The sequence below is a fragment of the Musca autumnalis genome, unplaced genomic scaffold (assembly GCF_047663935.1).
Source record: "Musca autumnalis isolate F117 unplaced genomic scaffold, ASM4766393v1 scaffold_5, whole genome shotgun sequence".
In the NCBI taxonomy this organism is placed as follows: Eukaryota; Metazoa; Arthropoda; class Insecta; order Diptera; family Muscidae; genus Musca; species Musca autumnalis.
Window position 1 is genome coordinate 108,758,430 of NW_027412088.1, and position 19,750 is coordinate 108,778,179.

Here is a 19,750-nt window from a genome sequence, read left to right on the forward strand (position 1 = left end):
TTTCGCTACATACCTGGACGACAGTGACAACTGGACACACCATTTTCCGTTTTACAATATTCATGTTGAGCCTGATCGCAAGTTGTATCGTCTCCTACAATGCACGTGTCTATGCGCACAGGTGGTTGAGTCGTCCTGGGCCTGTAATGGGGACGTGTGGTACCTACATTTGTTGTTGTGGGCAATGACTGCTGTGGCTTAACATGTTGTGGTTTATTCGTATGAATGTCTACAATTTCAGTTTCCGCTACACCATATCCTGCGCTGGGTGTATTCTTCTGCGTTACAGGAGTATTACCACTACCACTGCTGGCACTACTACTATTCGGAATCGGTTTTGAAGTTGATGGTGATGAAGCTGTTTGCGGTCCAATTGGAGAACTAGGCAACTGGGGTATTGCCGTTGCTGGCGAGGGCTGGTGAACACTAGTCGGAGGATCTGTGGGATCACCAAAAAGATTGATGTAAGTACGTTTACCATCTATGGATACAAAACCATCTTCACCTGAAGCGGAAACAATGATATCAGCACCGCCACCCACACCAGAGTCATAGGAACCGAACGGTTTGATGTTGATGGTTTGTTGTGAGCCACCCTGAGAACCGGGACCCTGAATGGCAGACAATGTGACATCAAATATTTCACCATATCCCGGAGGAAGTTGGTGTCTTGTCGGCTGAATATTCAGTGGCTGAACCGGATTGTGTGGGAGTTGGGGTTGTGGTGGCCTTTGGGGTCGAGGTCGGCCACCTGGTTGGAATTCAGGATCATCCAAAACAATGCCGGGTCTAGGATGATAATGAGCCGGCACTGGAGGTGTTGGAGTTGTTATTTGATTTTGGTTATTGGAGGTGGGTACAGTTTCGGTAGTGGTTGTTGTGGTTGAAGAGGTTGTAGTAGATGTAGTAGAGGTAGTAGTAGTGGTGGTGGTTGAGGTGGTAGTGGTTGTTATGGGAACAGAGGTCATAGGTGTGGGAACTATGGTTGTTTTAAGATCTAGATGTGAAGATAAGCTAATTGAACTTTTGTCCAGTCGCTGTTCTTCCACGGAGACTGGTTTGGTTGTTATTGCTGAACTTTTGACTTTTGTCGATGGTGTTGAGTGAACTGAGGACGACGACGACGAAGAAGACGAGGCAGAGGAAGACGTAGAGGATGATTTATGTTTGTTATGTTTTGTGCTTACTGTTTCCAATTCTGGTGTTTTACTGGCAGTCATGAAAATCACTTCATCACCAGAGTTTTCGGTGGTGTCCATGGGCATGGGTAAATATTGGGATGTTATATGGACCACAGGCAATGTCTCAACAGAACTGCTGTGGATATGATCGGTGTTGCTGTGTTTTTTCTTATCGTTATTTTTATGTTTGTTAGGTTTCTTCTTCGATGAGGAATTTTGTTCGTCTTTTTTAGAAGACGTTGTTGGATGAGTGGCTACTGGGGCAGGTGTGGAAGTTGTGGAAGTGGTACTTGGAACGGGGGGTTTGTATTCTTCAATAGCGTCTCTATGGGTTGAGATAATGTCGGTATCATTATCAGATACCTCAATATACTGAGTATTCAAATCTTCGTTTGAGAACTCCGAATCATAGGATGTGTCTGTGGGTGAAGGTCCCTCAATGGCATCATTATTGTCGGAATCAACAGTTGGTATACTAAGTGGTCCTGTTGACTGAGTGCTGGGAACACCACTGACTTCTACTCCTTCCACCTCTTCTTCCCCTTGAGTAGGTTGTATCTGGGCAGTTGGTATTGGTTTGTATTGAGGTATGGGTCGGCGTCCTCCAATTGATGTAGTGATGGGAGGTCTTGGCTTATTACGATGCCATGGTGGACGATTACTAACAAATCCTGGGCGCACTGGTACAATTTGTTCTGGTATTGGCACACCGGTTATAAATGGTCTCTCCGGTCGATCAAATGGATAGGGAGGTGGTCTCATCGATGATGTTCCTTGAGTCTTGTGGCCATTATCATAGTCAATGGGTAAGGGTTGGGTATCGGAAATTCGAGGTGGACCACGATTATTAATGCGACTAGCTGTGGGTCGTCGTATACCCTGGGTATTGGCATGAACATTAACGTTACCATTCAACAGCTTAACAATGCCTGTGATAATATCCTGGATATCGGGATTGGGATTTTGACGGGGATTATGAGGCGATACGGTAGCAGTAGCTGCTGTTAACGTCGCAGAACTGATGTTGACCGACGGTGTTTGGGACCCCGACATAGGTTGTCGAAGGTCCCCATTCACTAAAAAAGGACCGGTAGTACTGGCAGCAGTTGCTGTAGCGACATTAACAGATTTGCCATTGCGCGCACTGTCCTTGGTAGTTTCCAGTTTAGAGCTCTCCTGTTCTAGCGAACTGGTCGGTTTAATGTTATACTGGAAGTAACGCCCGGCCGCAGCTTCTTTTTCAGATTCAAGAGGAAATTGTACATTATTTTGACCCGAAATGGAATATTTCTCATTAACAATGGGTAAAGCGGAACGTTGCATTCGAGTGTGGCTGCGAGTTTCATTATCGCCAAATATTTTTGTTGATGCCACTACAGCTTCAGTTTGTGATGATATATCACCCATGCTGGTTGTTAGGAATTTTTCAGATGCTGTTGTCGTTAACAGTGGATGGACATCAACTAATTCCAGATGATCTGAGGATTTTGGTGATATTTGTGATATTTCATGGTAACAATCTGAAAGAAACGAAAACAAAAACATCTTTTTAGTTTGATTTCCACTTATGTGTTCATCTTTATGTGTGTGAGTGTCTACACTGTCTCATAAACTAGTTTTTTTCACAATTTATTTTCACTAATTAACTAGCGAAAAAGCCACTTAACTTCATTATTTCGAAATAACAATATAATTACACATAATTTGTGTGTTGAAAGGTTCGCATGTGTATTTGGTGTTTTAACAAGTCTGAGAGGTGAGAGGAATAGACATGGATTTTCTGCAAATTAAGCAAATTATAAATTTTAAAGTTTTAGGTTACCTTTAAGTTGCAAAATCATAACTCAATTACCCAAATTTCATTTAAAAACTTCGATAATTTTCTACTTCCTTGACAGCCAATTCTTATTGGAAGCAAAGACAGATAGGTGTCTGTCCAATTAATTATTCCCATACATTAGTACAGAAAGTAAGAAGTAAGCAAAGGCTAAAGCCGGGACGGGCCGATACTAGGATTATGTCTTTTTTACAACCTCGTATCCCTGTATGATATTTTGATGAGTTTTTACCTAAGATTACATAAAATCTTAATTATAAAGTGAATCGATAAAAAAGCCTTCCGCACAAAAAGCTTTTAAAGTTTTTATTTTTCAGAACTTTTGGCAATTTTTTGAAGTCACTGTAAGCAGATATTTAAGTGAAAACGAGGCACAGGGGCACACGACATAACCAAAAGGACATAAATAACCCTTTGTTTCTCACTAATTTTATCATCGTATTATATATTATATGTAATTTTATATTACATATAACATTATTTCATATATCAAAAAAATTAAAATTAGTTTTTATTATTTAAATGGAATAAAAGTTGTTTTAGTCGTTAATAGGCAAAATTCCATGCATTCGTGCAAAAGAATTATTTTTTTGAGAAAATTTTTTCTTCATATCACAAAATTTTTTCAAACATTTTTGTTCAAAGTGGTTTGTGCGGAACCTTCTTTTATTATAAAATGGAATGAATGTTATTTTAGGCATTATTGGGCAAAAGTTCATTCATTCTCTCTACAGGAAATCATTTTTGAGAATAAATTTCAAAAAGTCATAACCTTATGTCTGATATGGCTGAAGAGCCTCGACCAAAGGCGAAACATGCATGTCACATAGTGGTGGTTGTGTGGATTCGAATCTTCGGCTTTCCTTTTTCACTTGCAAAAATAAACGGTCATTAAGCTCTATTCCAACGAGAAATTATTTAAAAAAATGATCTGAAGAAAATTTTCAATTTTCTGGCATAACTGGCATAACTCAGGTGGAATTTAGAGAAATTTGAGTGAAGCTTCGATTTGTGAGGCGTTTTGGGCGCAAATATCCTCACATTGAGAAACCCATCCTTCCGGTCGACCAGATTCCTACCCCTGCAGCGGAGTCAGCCTCCAGCCGAACAGCTGCGATGAATGCACCGGTTCCAGGTAAGAATGGGAAACCGGTGGTGTCGGGCTATTCAAGTCCCTGCGAACAACATTGGCGTCTGCGGCAGGGTTGGGCAACGGTCGGAATCCACTAAGGTAGAAGCCTTATCATGGTTGGTGCAGCAAAAGGGATAATCACAGACCAAGCAGCCACATAAGGATCCGCCTAGTTCGACGGTGCAGCGGTAAATCAAGTGATTGGGGCTGGTGACGGACCATCAACCTCAACGCAGGTCAGTGCAGCAAAAGGGATAATCGCAGACCAAGCAGCCACTAAGGATCCGCCTAGTTCGACGGTGCAGCGGTAAATCAAGTGATTGGGGCTAGTGACGGACCATAAACCTCAACGCAGGTCAGTGGCAAATTGAAGACCTTTTCGCAGCAGGCATGCTTGAAGCGGTTGCCAGAAGTATGGTGGGACGTCAGTCGAGCAGCCACTTGGCTCCATACGCGAAAATGGCCGCTTTCCCGACTATAGGAAGGGCTCAACCTGGTAAGGCCTGCAAAGGTAGCCAAGGCACAAAGCCCCCAAAAGGAGTAAAGAAGTTCGACAGCATGGTATTTGTGTAGTGCAGACGAACCTGCATCACTGTAAAGCGGCGGCTTCGGAACATCCTCTCTCCCTCACAAAACCCGAAATACAAACAAAGAAGGTTTCTGGGCTAAATGATGGGGGATATTCTTTATAGTTCACGTCTAATGAGGAGAAGTTGTATTGTAGCCAAGAAAAGTCTAAATTTTATTCAATGCTACAATTACAGTGATGGAGATAAGACGGTAGTGAGGCTAGAAGTAGGTTCCGGAAGGGCCTCGGTGATATCCACAGTATGCATGCCGTTAGAAGTACAAATGGAATAATACGAACTACAAATAAAATTCTCGAATTACAAATGAAATGTTACGAATTACAAATAGAATTAAAATAATTCGAATTACATCTGAAAAAGGTGCAGTAAGAATGACAGACCTTGAAGATAGGATAGTCACGCCCTACGTGGATAGGAAGGCTGCTTTAAAGGCGTAAGGATCATACACTATTAAATCTAAGACTGTTCAAAGTTGTAGGTCTATCTTAAAACTTATTATATAGAGGCTAAATTTTGTTGGGTACCAGGGTACCGCAATGTTGAGGGAAATAATTCAACTGGCAAGACAAGGCTCCAGGTCCTCGGATCTTTGGAGGAGGACTGTGTCAAGCCGCCGCACGGTGGTCGAAAGCACTGATCTAGCGACGCGAAATTAATAACTTGCAAACGAATTGAGATACGTCACTGAAGTTTTGCAAAAACTCAGTTTGTATCTGTGGCTAATAATGGGCCAAATATGAACAACATCGGCAAATGTTTTGGTATAGCCCCCATAGAACGGTACCTTCAGGTTTTCGGTATTTTGAGGATTTCAGACACAATTTCGTAGCAAATTAGCTGTAATTTGGTACTTAGGATTCCTAGTGGTCACAAAATATTTTCACCAAAAATTATGGACATATGTGCACGTTTTGATATAGCCCCCATGTAACCGTACCTCCCAATTTAAGGTATTTTGAATATCATGACCGCATTTGTAAACCAACTGGGCTGTAATTTTGCATTCTGTGTTCTCGCTGCGTATAGAATGTTCTTACAAAACATTTTCAATACGGATTTATGTTTCGATGTTCCCCCTTTTATGGTACCCCCGATTCGTTGAATTTTTACTTGTTATCCATATTTAATAAGATATTTAGCTATAATAAAACTCCTCCTTGCAAACATTTCTCAAGATAGATCTAAATTTTGATTTAGCTCCCATACAAATGCACAGCTAAATTTGTATTAATTTAATGCAAAATCCCAGCAAAATTTGAAGGAATGGGTTCTTTGCGATGACGTGATTTCATGTCATCTTTTGCATTGGTTCAAAGGAAGTCGTGAAAGATCCGATCTTTTCATTAGGATTTGAACCAATGCAAACGAAGTCGTGAAAGATCCGATCTTTTCATCAGCATTTGTACCCATTCCATCGATCCAATAGAGATGATGTTTGTGTTTTTATTTGCACACCTGTTTATTTCCATTTTGGTATGTTCCAGTACTGGAAAAATCTAATTTTTACTATTTTTTTCGATAACATAAAGGCAAAATTGTTATCGTAGTAAAAATTAGTAGATTCTTGCAGGTTCTGGGACAGACCAAAGTTGTTAGAGCTGTCGTCGTGATGTTGTCTTACATTTCCTGCATATCAAACAACTAAAACTTCTAAACAATTGGTATTGTATGAAGCTCGAAATGTCTGCAATAAAAATGAAGTCCCAATCATCGAGCTAAAAATAGAATCGGACTGCACACATTGCTATTTTAAAAGTTCCCTTGTCTGTTCTAAATCTGACATAGAATGAAATCAATCAAATCTCGCTTCTTGGAATTTGAAAAAAAAAGTCCGATACGAAAAGGAACAAGAATCTGAAAATAAAGAAGAAACGACTTTTGGAAAGCAACAATTAAAAATAAATTAATTAAGCATAAATGGTATTTTCCAGAAAAAGTCTCTCCTCTCCGTTCGTTACATTTTGTTCTTAGAGATCCCTAAAGCAGGCCGGGTTGTAGATCCCTACATATGTATTTCCGTCACTAAACAAAAGAGTATAAATTACCAAAATGTTGTTATAAAATAACAAAATTATAAAATAAAAGTAATTTACGAAATAAAAATACTTAAAGGAGTGCATTTGGAGACCATGTTGAAATCTGAACTGGTGATGGGAAGATAATTGAAAAAACCTTTTGTAAGATGAAAGAATATCAGTTGTGGAGAACGGAGGAAGTAATCTTTTGCGTTGCAGCGGTGGTGATTACATTGCAATTTTGGATGTAAACTTTTGAAAAACTAAACTGATAAATTAATTGTAGCTATTTCATGAATTCGTTTGAATTAATAAAGAGTTTTGTTTTTCATGAAAACCATATTTAAATACAGCATTTCCATTTTCCAAACAAGACATGCAAATTTCATGCCAAGGGGTTGGTGAAAATGACATGCCAAAGCATTGGTTAAAATCACATGTCAAAGCATGGGTGAAAATGACGTGTCAAAGCATTGGTGAAAATGACATGTCAAATCATTGGTGGAAATGACATGCCAAAGCATTGGTGGAAATGACATGTCAACGCATTGGTTAAAATGACATGCTTAGGATCCAGAAAAGAACGTCATCTTTTGGGGTCCAGCTCATATAAAATTCATCGATGAAGATGCTAAAAAGATGACATGCTAGATCACTTGCACCCATGATTGAATGTCATCTTTGGCATCGAACATTTTGCTGGGATCTCTTATTTTAAAAGTGCAGTCATCAAAAGATTTGCAAATATTTGCAGCCCTAATGTGGTTATTCCGTATTCAGAGAGTCCAATTTCATTCCCCAAAAAATAATCGAACCCAAGTTCGGCCAAGTTTACAAGATGCACTTCATGAAACACACCCTCTGCTATTAATAAAAAATAAATCTTGTCCAGTTTCATTACTAATTTATTTAACATTTAAACAAATATGAAGTTAATTTTTTTGCTACAATTTTTTAAAATCTTATGCAACAAAAACTCTTGTATTTGATAGTGAATAACTGAGTGAATATTTACAACAACAAAAATGAAAAAAAAAAAACAAAATCTTTGTCTGCAAAGTGTTTTAATCGATACAATGGAAAATATTTCGCAATTTTATAGTTCGATTTTTTTACTTTCGCGCCGCTAGATCAGTGGTTTCGACCAGTGTGCGCCGCTTTGATTCTTCCTCAACAAACTCAGTAGGCTCTACGCAGAGAAAACCGTAAGAATTTGTTAAGACATACCTAGTTGTAAGGTATCGAGGTCAATTTGGCCGACAATCTCAGAGCGTAGAACTCTCTCTAATTTAGTAATAAGGATCGCTGTAGGGATCATTACTGGTCACTGCGGCATCAAATCTATGACAAGCAAGTGCTAGGATAACAACATTGAGTATTGCAGGCTATGTGAGGATGTGGAAGAGACTGAAACGATCAAGCACTTTCTCTGCCAGTGTCAGTCAAAAGGCACAGGCTGCTTGTTGTGCATGAATGTGATGGTATCTTTATCTAATTTTTTTATCCATTGATCTTGCGGCCCTGTTCCCCTGCCGCCTGAGCCTGGGGGGGCTATGGGGTGGGTCATTATAGACTATAAAAGATCAAGTAACTACTTCTTCCCAAACTCCATGTTATATCTGCTCCTTCCATGTTATATCTCCCTTCCTTTCCCCTCCTACCCCCCCCCCCCCCCCCCTTTCTTATCCAATTTCAGGATGAACACAATGAACCGCTGGACTCCAAGTGAAGTGTCTGTCAACAGTTAACGGCAGCCACGCATCCTATAACCTAACCTAAATCAGTTTGGTTCTAATCAGGTGAATCGTAGTGTAGTATGTCTTCCTTTGAGCAAAGAAAAACCAACATCCACATTTGTTACTAGATAAAACCACCAATTGTCGGTTTCTGAAAATTATTCCGTTTAATATTTCCTCTATAAATAAACGACATCCTTTGGAATATTAAATTGTTAATTGTCGCTATTTCCATAAATTTGCCTTAAGCAATCTCACCTTGACCGGGGAAGACATAATTGCAAAATTTCCTTTCACTTTCAATTTGATGTGTATTGGATGAAAAATAAAAGAAAAATTACGCCTTGATGGTCAGACATGGCCAGCTTTTAGGTAAATGATGTAGCTTTTTTTTCTTTGTCATTCACTTGCTGTCTTATAAACCGATTTTTTAGTTTGGTCATAACAATGTAGCCACTTACATGTGTATATACAACATTTTGTTTTGTTTTTTTTTCTTTTTTCAAATAAAAATGAAATTATTTCCAATTTTTGTTGTTGAATTTTTAGTGACAAACTTCGAAAGACAATATTCGTAATACTGGTAAATTATCAATAAGTAAAAGTGGTTTAACCGCAACCACATACAGGCAGACACATCAGACAACCGTCGACCGTCTTCCTACGAGTCAGTAGGTAATACAACAAAACATGCATGTTGGTCCAGCCGTTGGATGGATCAGCAACCAGAGTGGAGAAATGCATGGTTATGGACTCCCGCCGCCGTAATTTGATATAGTTTTTTTGTCAACTTTCAATGTCGTTCGATCGTTATTGAAAAATACAATAGACTTTGCGCACGCGTGCTTTTACATTCACGATTAATTGGATTTGTGTGTAAATGTGTTGAGCGCGTACGAGTTTGAACATCATTTTTGTGTTATTATTTTGAAATATATATGTATGTCGGTCGGTAGGTTAATTACATGTAAATTGTAACATTTTTCCATTTAAAAATTTTATGGCCAAAAGCATTTTGTTTTTAATTGGGGTCCATAAAAATTTGGAAAATTGTCTGTGATAAACTGTTGATCGATTCCTTTAAAATGTAAATGTACATTGCTATTTGAAGAAAGTAGTTATTTTTAATAAATATTGAAAACATTTTAGGAGGTCTTATTTTAGGCCAATTATTTATGTGAACAGCCAAACTGTCCGGAATAAACAGAGTAATTAGTCCTGGACAAACATTGCGTGAATGAACATGGGATCAACAGCAAGCTGTAGAAGCTTTACAGTAAAGATTATATAAGAGCAGTATGATTTTTAAAGGCTGGGGACAAGATCATCCACTTCATAATATATCCGCAGTTCTTCCAGAAAAGACCAAAAACGGTTATTTCGCAGGAGAACAGTAGATTTTTTATAGAATCAAAAAATATTTTTATAGGAGTGCACTTGCAAAGATCTGTAGGACTTTTTATCTTTTCCAAAAAGCCAAATAAGACTTCTCATATATGACAATATATGACATTATGGGCGGTGTATTATTCCGTTTGTAACTCCTCGAATCATTTGCGACGCTATAAAGTATATATTCTTGATCAGCGTGCAATTCTACATCGATATAGCCATGTCCGTCTGTGGAAATCACTCTAGCGTCCGAACTCATTGAAGTTTCCAGAAGTTAAAAACAGTTCTACCAAAACTTTTTAATGTATGTAGGTCAGACTGACCCAAAACAAAAAAAAAAAAAAAAAAAAAAATAGGGCCCAAATTACCTGTTATTGGCAATATTTACATAATGGAGCAATATCAAATCATGGTCCGATTTTCATAAATATTTTTAGAGTTTCTTTTTAGCCATAACAACGTACTGGTAAATTTCTTCGTCGATTGGAAAATAATTGTGGCCTGCACAGCGATTTCCTGGAAATTTGGCTTTGGCCCCCATACAAAGGAAATAAAGATCGGTCAGGGGCACGGGTTACCGTTAACCGATCGGAATAATTTTTTGTAGAAATCGTTTTTAACCACAACAATTGCGGCCCTTAGAGAATTTGCGTGAAAATGCACCTATGGCCCCATACAAATTACTATGGAATCAAAGATCGCTTGGGTGGCACGGGTTAACGGTATCCGATCGCCATAAAATTTCACATATATAAGGGGGGAGTTAGGGGGAGTTTGGGTTAATCTAATGTAGGTCCACGTTTTGGTATAGCTCCATATAACGCGGTATATGACGCTTCACTTTAAGGAATTTGGAAGATTTTTAACCCATTTAACCAGGGAATTGGTTGCAATTATGGATTTTATGTTTCCAAAGGTAAAAAACAAGTAAACAATTATAAGAGATATACTCTCAGCCTAAATAAAAGAAGTAAACATAATACTTCTGACGACTACATAATACAATGTACAACGTTTGGACCAAATCCGGTTTTTCCTTCGAGGGTTATCTAACGTACTTTCCAGTTTTGTTGGTGGCGGAAGGCTTTCTTTGAGCTTCTGGGCCATTATCTCAGGAAGTATGTGCAATTTTGTGTGGGAGGTGCCCGAAGGAGTTCGTACCTGAATTATGTCTGGTAGAAATTTAACGATGTGCAAAGTGTGGATCAAATCGGTTACTGCCTTCGAAAGTTATCGTTCGCACCATTTTAGTAAAAAAATAGAACTTCAGTACCGAAAGGTGTTGACCGATGTTGTCAATCTTAGAACTTAAACTAAGTTTTGACAAAATATTACGAAGGCGAATGTTTGGACCGATTCGGCGGACACTGTTGCCTTAGGGGTTTTACAGCTTTCTGTCTTTTTCTCAAGATGTATGGACTTGCCTCTGAAAAAACTTGTACCGACGTAATGGGGGCAGCGAATACAAGTTATTGTAAAAAGATGCAAAGCGATTCGAGAGCAAGCCTTAAACTGCACTCTTACGAAGTTTTGTGTGGGAGGTACTCGAAGGATATAGTCCATATTCTAACGTGATCTGTGTCTCGTGGAGATATTACTATGTGCCAAGTATGGACCAAATCGGTTAAAGCCTTCGAAAAGTTCTGAAAGTTTTAGCGAAAACTTCTGAACTTTTGTGAGAGAGGTACTTAAACTAAGTTTGGACAAAATATTACGAAGGCCAAATTTTGGATTGAAACGGCTGATCCGTTCGAGAGTTATCGGGCGCTCCAGTAAGACAGGCAAACGGACACTGCTAAATCGGCTTCAAATTGTCGTCCAAACATACTTGGGTTCTAACAGTTATTTCGGTGTCCGTATGAAAGATAGCATAAATGTTGAAGGAATGAAAAACATAATCACAAGAAGCTGTCTATATAGGTCCACGTTTTGGTACAGCCCCCATATAGCGGAACCGCCCGATTTCATGTATTTTGAAGTTTTATCGATGTGTTCGTCCCAAATTGGATATAATTTGGCATTTAGTATTGAAAACGTCACCACCAAAAATTATGGACATCGGTTCATGTTTTGGAGTAGGGGGCTATACGGTACCATCCGATTTAAGCTATTTTGGAAGTTTTTATCGACAATTTGGATGCCATTTGGCATTTATAGTTCCAGATGGTCAAAAACCAAAAATTGTTGACATGGGTCCATGTTTTGAAATAGTCCAGCATATAACGGTACCGTCCAATTTCAGATGTTTTGAAGTTTTTATCGACGTTTTAGGACGTCGGATGTAATTTGGCATTTATAGTTCCGAGGGGTCAAAAAACTTCTCCACAAAAACATAGACATATGTAGGTCGACGATTTGAATAGCCCCCAACAGTACCGCCCGTTTTCAGATATTTTTAAGTTCTATCGACCTTTTAGGCATAATTTAGATGTTATTTGGAAGTTCCGAGTGGTCAAACAACTTCTCCGCCAGAATTTTTTGGCATGTGCCCACGCTTTGGAATACCCCGTCCGATTTTAGCCATTTGGAAGATTTTATCCACTTTTTCGGCCCAAATAGGATATAATTTTCTTTCCGCCAAAATTGTTGACCTAGGCCCACGTTATTTAGTAGCCCCCATATCGGGTACCACCCGTTTTCGGGTAATTTGAAGTTTTTATCGACGCACAGTGGAACCCATTGGCCTAAAATAAAAAAAATGAATGTCAAAATTTTGGTAAAACATCTGGCAACTCCGACAGCTATGACATGGACCTTTTTAAAAATATATTAGTTTTTGTTTCATTCGAACGTGATCTTCTTAAGAATAGCTTCAAAAGACAGAACATTTGACTTATATTTTTTGTTGTGAGTACAACCTATATTTTAAGTGCAAGTAAATATATTCAAAATATCGCGAAACTGATACGTATAGCAAAATATTATAGTGGATTTTAAAGGAGGAGGTAATAGCTTAATTTTCATTAAAAAATAGTGTTTTAGCGTGTTGTGGAATTCTAGTAGCTGCATATTTTCTTAGTGTATTTTGTAATGGCAATTCGATCATATACTTAAATTTGACCTAAGGTTTTAGTCATGATGCCCACCAGTGCCCACCTCGGGAATAATTTTCCAAAGTAGGTCATGGGTTTAAGATTATTCAGTATTAAAATCAGCTGCCATCTAGTGCCAGACTATAAATGGTGGGTCGCTGACTAAAGCTGCCCTACCCCTAATAGGGTTTCTATGGATATATTAGCGTATAACTCTGTTATCTGAACACGTACTTTAACATTATTGGCATTAGTGGCAAGATGAAGAAATCTTCTTCTAAATTAGTATTACGTTGGCTGTACGTGCCTATATTAAAAATGTTGCCAATTTTCAGACAAAAATATTGATTTATGTTGTTTTGGAGATTGTTTTGTTTTCCTAAGCCTATTTTTGCATCATAAGATAATCGGGACCTTTGTTCATGTTATTTTGTATTAACAGCATAAAACAATCCTTACCGTATACCCCCTCCAGAGAGGAAAGGGGGAGAATGTTACGCTCGTTGTTTCTTAAAACACTCATCGCAGCAGCACAAAGCTGTAACCGGCGCATTGGCTTGATTTTTACACTCTAAATATTTTTGGTCACTTTCTCCATACAAGTGGATCCACTGTGCGACGTTTTATGGCAAATTCGAACGTAATCTGGCATTTAGAGTTCCTAGTAGTGGAAAACCTTTCTCGACAAAAATTAGGTCCACGTTTTGTTGCCATGTAGGTCCATATAACGGTATCGCCCGATTTTAGACATTTTAAAGTTTTTAACGACGTTTTATGACCAATTCGGATGTAATTGGGCATTTATAGTTTCGAATGGTCAAACAACTTCTTCACCTAAAATTTTTGAAATAGCCCCCATCTTATGGTACCGCCCGATTTTGGCTATTTTGAAGATTTTATTTATGGACTTCGGCCAACGTCTTTGAATAGCCACTATATAACCGTACCGCCCGATTTCAGAAGCTTTGAAGTTCTTATCAACATTTTCGTCCCAATTAGGATTTCCCGTGGTCAGAAACCTTCTCCACTACAAATTATGGACATAGATAGTTTCGTAACAGACAGTAAAAAATCAGAATACTTCATGGTGGAGGGTATAAAAAGTTCGCTTTATGATCAATTTGAAGGTAGAATAAGAAATCGATATAACCTGAGACATTGGAGAAGAAATAGTGAGAGGCATTTATATTTGAGGTTGAAAATTATTGGGGTAAGGTATTGTCTTTTCGCAAGTTGTCTAAAGAGTCTTCGGAGACAATGACAAAAAACGTTCGAAATCACTGACTTTATGCAAGGAACGGAACCTCCAGATTTTCGATATTTCAATGTTGGCATTTAGTCTTCGTTGGGAGTACAAAACTTTACCCTAGAAATTTGTCCAACATTCGCTAGGACGGTTTCGATTTTCGATATTTTCTCAGCTATCCGCTCTTAATTTCATTCACAATGTAAAAAAGCCAATGAGAGTGAAATGAATGTTATCTTCACAATTGGATTATGGTTGGGGTTGTTGAATCGACGTTAAATAAAGTTTATCTTTATTTTCATTTCTGTTTTCAAGATCTTCAGTTAGTTAGTTCCACTTGGTATAAAAATAAAAATATAAACCTACGCAGAGCTTATATAGAAGACAATTCCAACATTAACATGACAAATCCCAAAATGCGTGACTTTGTTTGGTATCATTCCTGGCCACAAATGACTGAAACGGTTTTAAGTTTTACTTTCTATTTCATTTTTATCTACCTTTGGAAATCGAAAACACCAACCAAACGAAAAGAGCAGCGAAATAAAAAGGTAATGTAATTTGTGGTGTTGGTGGCGATGTTAAAAAAAAAAAACATTTATATCACTTCCTTTAGGGAACAACTGCTACTATAATAACACACAAAGCTTCAAAACGTATGTTTCCTAAGGTAACAGACTCAACTGTTAAGTGATGTCAACAATGTGTAAACGTGTATTATGAAATCATAGGGCATTTTAGCGGGTAAATTAGTTGAATCACATTTTCGAAATGGTGTTAAATTTTGGATTCTGGTTAGGAAAACAAAAATTAAGAAATTATAAATAGTGGGCAAGATTTTTGGGTGATGCTCTTTATTATTCCGAAATATCAGAGAAATGAAGACAGAAGAATCATGAACCAATAGCACAAAAGGCTGGAGAATATTGTGTCTCATTAAAATAATCTATCCGATTATGGACATTAATTTATCTATTCTACTTATACCATTACTGAAATATTTTCAAAATATTTTTTAAGTATTTTAAGTATAATTCAATACTACAGTAGTGTTCGAAAAGAAATAATATCTTATAATAAGCTACTGTATCTCTTAAATAAGCTCTAAACTGTTTGCCAGTATTTGATTTCATGTAAGGTATCTTATTGTAGTGCAATTTTTCATGCTACGGTGCAAAGTGGTTTGGTACGGAGTAACATTTAATATATTACAATGTATTAATAATAATTGTTCCACAAACAACAAAAAAGGGACAATTGACACTTCTCACATATCAATGGGTGCACCCCGATTCATGTGTGATTTACAACAATATATAAATACTCAGGAGATGTCGCCAACATTACTAAAAGTTTTTTTTCAGGGGCGAGTCCATACTTCTTGAGAAAACAGCCAGAAAGGTGTAAAAAAACGCTTATGGCACCATATGTAGAGGCTGGAGAGCACGATAACTCTCGATCTGATCAACCGATGGTCCAAAATTTGGTCTTCGACATATTTTATCCAAACTTAGTTTCAGTTCGAAGATGGGCAATACCGGTCTACAATTTCCGGTACTTCCCCCCAAATCACATAGGCTGAGGGTACACCTTTGTCGGTAAAGCCGACTGATACTTTTTTACTTGTTAAAATTTTGTATTTTTAACGTTCGAACATAAAGCGTATAATTCATATTATGTACATAGAAAATCCATGCGTATATTATACGCCTTGATTTTTGAACATTAAAATATAAAATAATAATAAAAAAGAATTGAAAAATTATTAGTCAGCTGTGCCGGCGGAGATATACCTTCAGTTTCGGACCTAAAGAAAAGAAGTGAACACAATACTCTTGACGTCTATAGGTTTTTTTGAGTTTTTGGATAATTTTCTCTGGAAGTTTGTTTAGGGGGTACTCGAAAGAGGGGTGCGGTGTAGTCAATATTCATACGTAACCAGAGTCTGTAAGTATATGGTGCCAGCATAGTTTTTGGGCCATTATCTCAGGAAGTATGGACTGGCCCAAAAAAAAAAAATACGCCGTCGTAACAGGTAAGAGCTTGTTGCTGAAAATTTCAAAACGATCCGAGACGAGCTGTTATACTGTACTTTTGCCGAAATTCTGTGTAGTAGGTACCCGAAGAAGTGGACCGATATGGCCCATATTTGAACCTTATCTATGTATGTCACGTAGAAATATTACGATGAGCAAAGTATGAACCAAATAAGTTACTCGCTTCGAGAGTTATCGTGCGCACCATTTTAATGAAATATTTTTGAACTCTTGTGGGAAGGTACCGAAAGGAGTAACCCGATATCGCCTATCGAACTTAAATTTGAACCAAATTTGTTGATCTAGTCGATAGTTATCGAGCGCACCAGCCAGAAAAACGGACAGACTTGTCTGTCTGAAACGGATTTCGTCTAAACATATTTGGGGTCTAAAACCATTATTTCGGTGAGGCTGAGGGTCTTACAAGTAGGGACGGTATTAAGTTCGACCTCCACCATGAGTTGTATTCAACTAAAATGGAAAAATTACCTTCCTATCGTTTATGAAAATACTAAGGGGTTATGGCCACTTACCAATTTTGCCAAATCGAATATTTTGTTAAAGTACGTTTATATATAACCGGATTTCACAAGCCCACTGGGTTTCAAATGTCAATTCCTTTACGTATACGTCAATTAAATCCTAATTAAGAAGGTTAACCCTGCAAAAGGCTATAATATAAACATGGCCTTATTGGCTCATTTTAAAGTACAGGTATTAGCTGAGATAAGATCGTAAGAAGGAGAAAATTCATTGTGATTTGTATGTAACATCGAAGTTTGAAACGCGGTTTTCTCAAAATGACATTTTGGAATGCGGTGCCCACTATAGCTCGAAAACGGATGATCCGTCATCAAATGTTTTTGTGGGATTATTATACACATAAAAAGCTTGCACTTAAGCAAGAAACTTTTTTAGAAAAAATGTTTTTTGACGGATTTATTTATTTATTGAGTACCTACACAACAAGATATACATCTTATAATTAAAGTGCAGGATTATTTATGCTATGAAATATCCAAAAAATGAAAAAAAAAATTGAATGTAAGGAACATTTTAAAATCTGTAAAAAGAAAAAGTTATACAAAATGGACAAACTCATATAAAATGCAATTATTTATTTTATGGCGAAAAAACTATTCATTTTTTGAGTTAAAATCGAAAAGTTGACAGTTCACAATTTTTTTTTAAAATGAATATTTTTTAATTCCGCTTCGCTTAAGTACAAGATTATTAGGTTCTTTATGATCCCACAAAAACATATGCTGATTGATTTATTCGTTTTCGAGCTACAGTGGGCACCGTAAACTGCTTTAGTAAAAACAGTGTTTCGTAGGCGGCCATTTGTCAGAACACCGTGCAATATTTTCAGCAAAACAAAAAAAAAATCCGAAATTAGCTCAAGGTGTGATCTATCAGATGAAAGTAAAATCGTCTAAATAAATTGGTATATTTCTTGTAAAAAATTCATGAAAAATGCCATTTTTCGTGCTCAATAAGTGGCCATAACCCCTTAAGCTCTTCCGTCACGTCAAAGCTTTCTTATTCCTAGGAGAAGTAGAATATGCTACCCTTTCAAAATCCGAAATAACATGTTGCAGTCATTCCATTTGGACGATATGTGTACTACGTTTTAAATCCGTAAAATCAAGAGGTACTTTCGATGGGGTATATACCAATATATAAGTATTCGAAATACCATGTTACAATCACTTCATTATAAAAATCCTTTAAAAAAGCTTCACATCGGTCGGTATTTTTTACCTTCCAGTCTGAGAACCCGATGTATGAAATTACAAAAACTTCTGTCGGAAGAAATCGTTATATGGGGGTTATACCTATATACATATATCTACAATTTGTGTGGATAAGTTTTTAACCACTAGAAACTTTAAATTGCAAATTAGATCTATTATGTCATAAGCTCGATTTCAACGAGAAATTAATTAAAAATTAATATTAAAAATTATCTTTGCCCTAAAAGGCAAAATTTTCGCGAGGTACCGCGATATGGAAAGCTACACCAAATTATTGCCATAAGGCGCAAATTTTTCGTAGAAAAATTTTCTGACCTCATGGAACCTTTAATGTCGAATCGCTGTTATTTTTGTATCAAAAATTAACCAACATCTTTGAAATAGCAAAAATCTTGAAAAAATTCAGAAAATCGAATGTACCTCGGGTGTATGTATGTACAACTATACCCTAAATTCTCTGTAGGAAAGGTGTATTCCCATATCAAAAACTAAATACCAAATTTCAGTTAATTGGTTAAAACTTTAAAAATACCGAAACCTAGGGTACCATTCAATAGGGGCTGTATGAAGACACGTACCTACATACATACATAGACATATTCCTGGTGGAAAGCCACTTTGGTGGGAAATTGAAGCCACAGCCACAGGGGCTATATGACAACGTAGACCTTGAAAATACCGAAAATCGAGTTGTAACGTTCTATCAGGAAAAGAGTTTTGTAGCCAAACGTCAAAATTTCAGCCATTTCGGTGTGATAATGAGGCTAAACCTATTAAGGTACCGAAAATAGGGCGGTATTGTTCTATGGGAACTATATCAAAACGTGGACCTTCACTAATAAAATTCAGGGGAACAGTTTCGTGGTCACAAAGAAGGCCAATTACTAAATTTCAGCTAAACCCCTGATAATACAGAAATCAGGAGGTACCGTTTTATGGGGGCTATATCAAAACGTGGGCACGTACTGTCACATTTCTGGGGTAAGATAATCTGGCTAAAACTTTCGAAATACCGAAATCGGTTTGTACCGTTCTATGGGGCTATATCACAACGTATACCTGTACTGTCATATATCTCGGAAAAAATGTGTGGCTCAAAAGAAGACAAAATACCAATTTGCAGCAATTTGGGTGTGATAACGAGGATAAAACATTAAAATACTGAAAATCGGGCGGTACCGTTCTATGGGGGCTGTATTAAACGTGGGCTTGTACTGACAAATTTCTTGGGGAATGTTTGTACTCCCAAGGAAGACAATCCACCAAATTTCAGCCATTTCGTTGTAATAATGAGGCTAAAACCTTCCAAATACGAAAATGGAGAGGTACCATTATATGGGGGTTATATCAAAACGTGGACCGATATAGCCCATTTCCAATACCAAACATCCTAGGAGTAATAGAAACTGCTGTACCAAATTATAAAGCTCTATCTAAAATATTGTGAGCGGTGTCTTGATTTCAACAGACGGAGGGGGAAAACTTCGATAAAAACTTTAGGGTGTTGTGGCCAATTGCAAATATTACAAAATCATTAGCTCATTTTAAAGTTCTAACTCAAAAACTAATATCAGAAACCAATCGACACACTATTATTCAAATTCTGACAAATGATAAAATGTACAAAAGGTTCTCGAACAGTCTTTAAAATTCAGTTATGTTGAACTTGTGAGAGGGATGTGCCTGAAGATTTTGTCCATACATATTCTCTGGGAACTTGATGTACTTTTGGAATCTATGTTTGGAAGAAGTATTGAGATGTGCAAGGTATAGACCGAATCGATTACTCCCATCAA

The 19,750-nt window shown here is 37.4% G+C and overlaps 1 protein-coding gene across 4 annotated transcripts in view; it reads right to left on the reverse strand.

The window, feature by feature from the left end:
- The window catches only part of pwn (calcium-binding EGF-like domain-containing protein pawn), a 155,485-nt gene that overhangs the window by 17,748 nt on the left and 117,987 nt on the right, over positions 1-19,750 (reverse strand). For all 4 annotated transcript variants that reach the window (XM_073991397.1, XM_073991396.1, XM_073991395.1 and 1 more), the window contains exon 4: positions 14-2,701. In XM_073991397.1, coding sequence (XP_073847498.1) covers positions 14-2,701 — 2,688 coding nt within the window. The remainder of the gene's footprint in view (positions 1-13; positions 2,702-19,750) is intronic.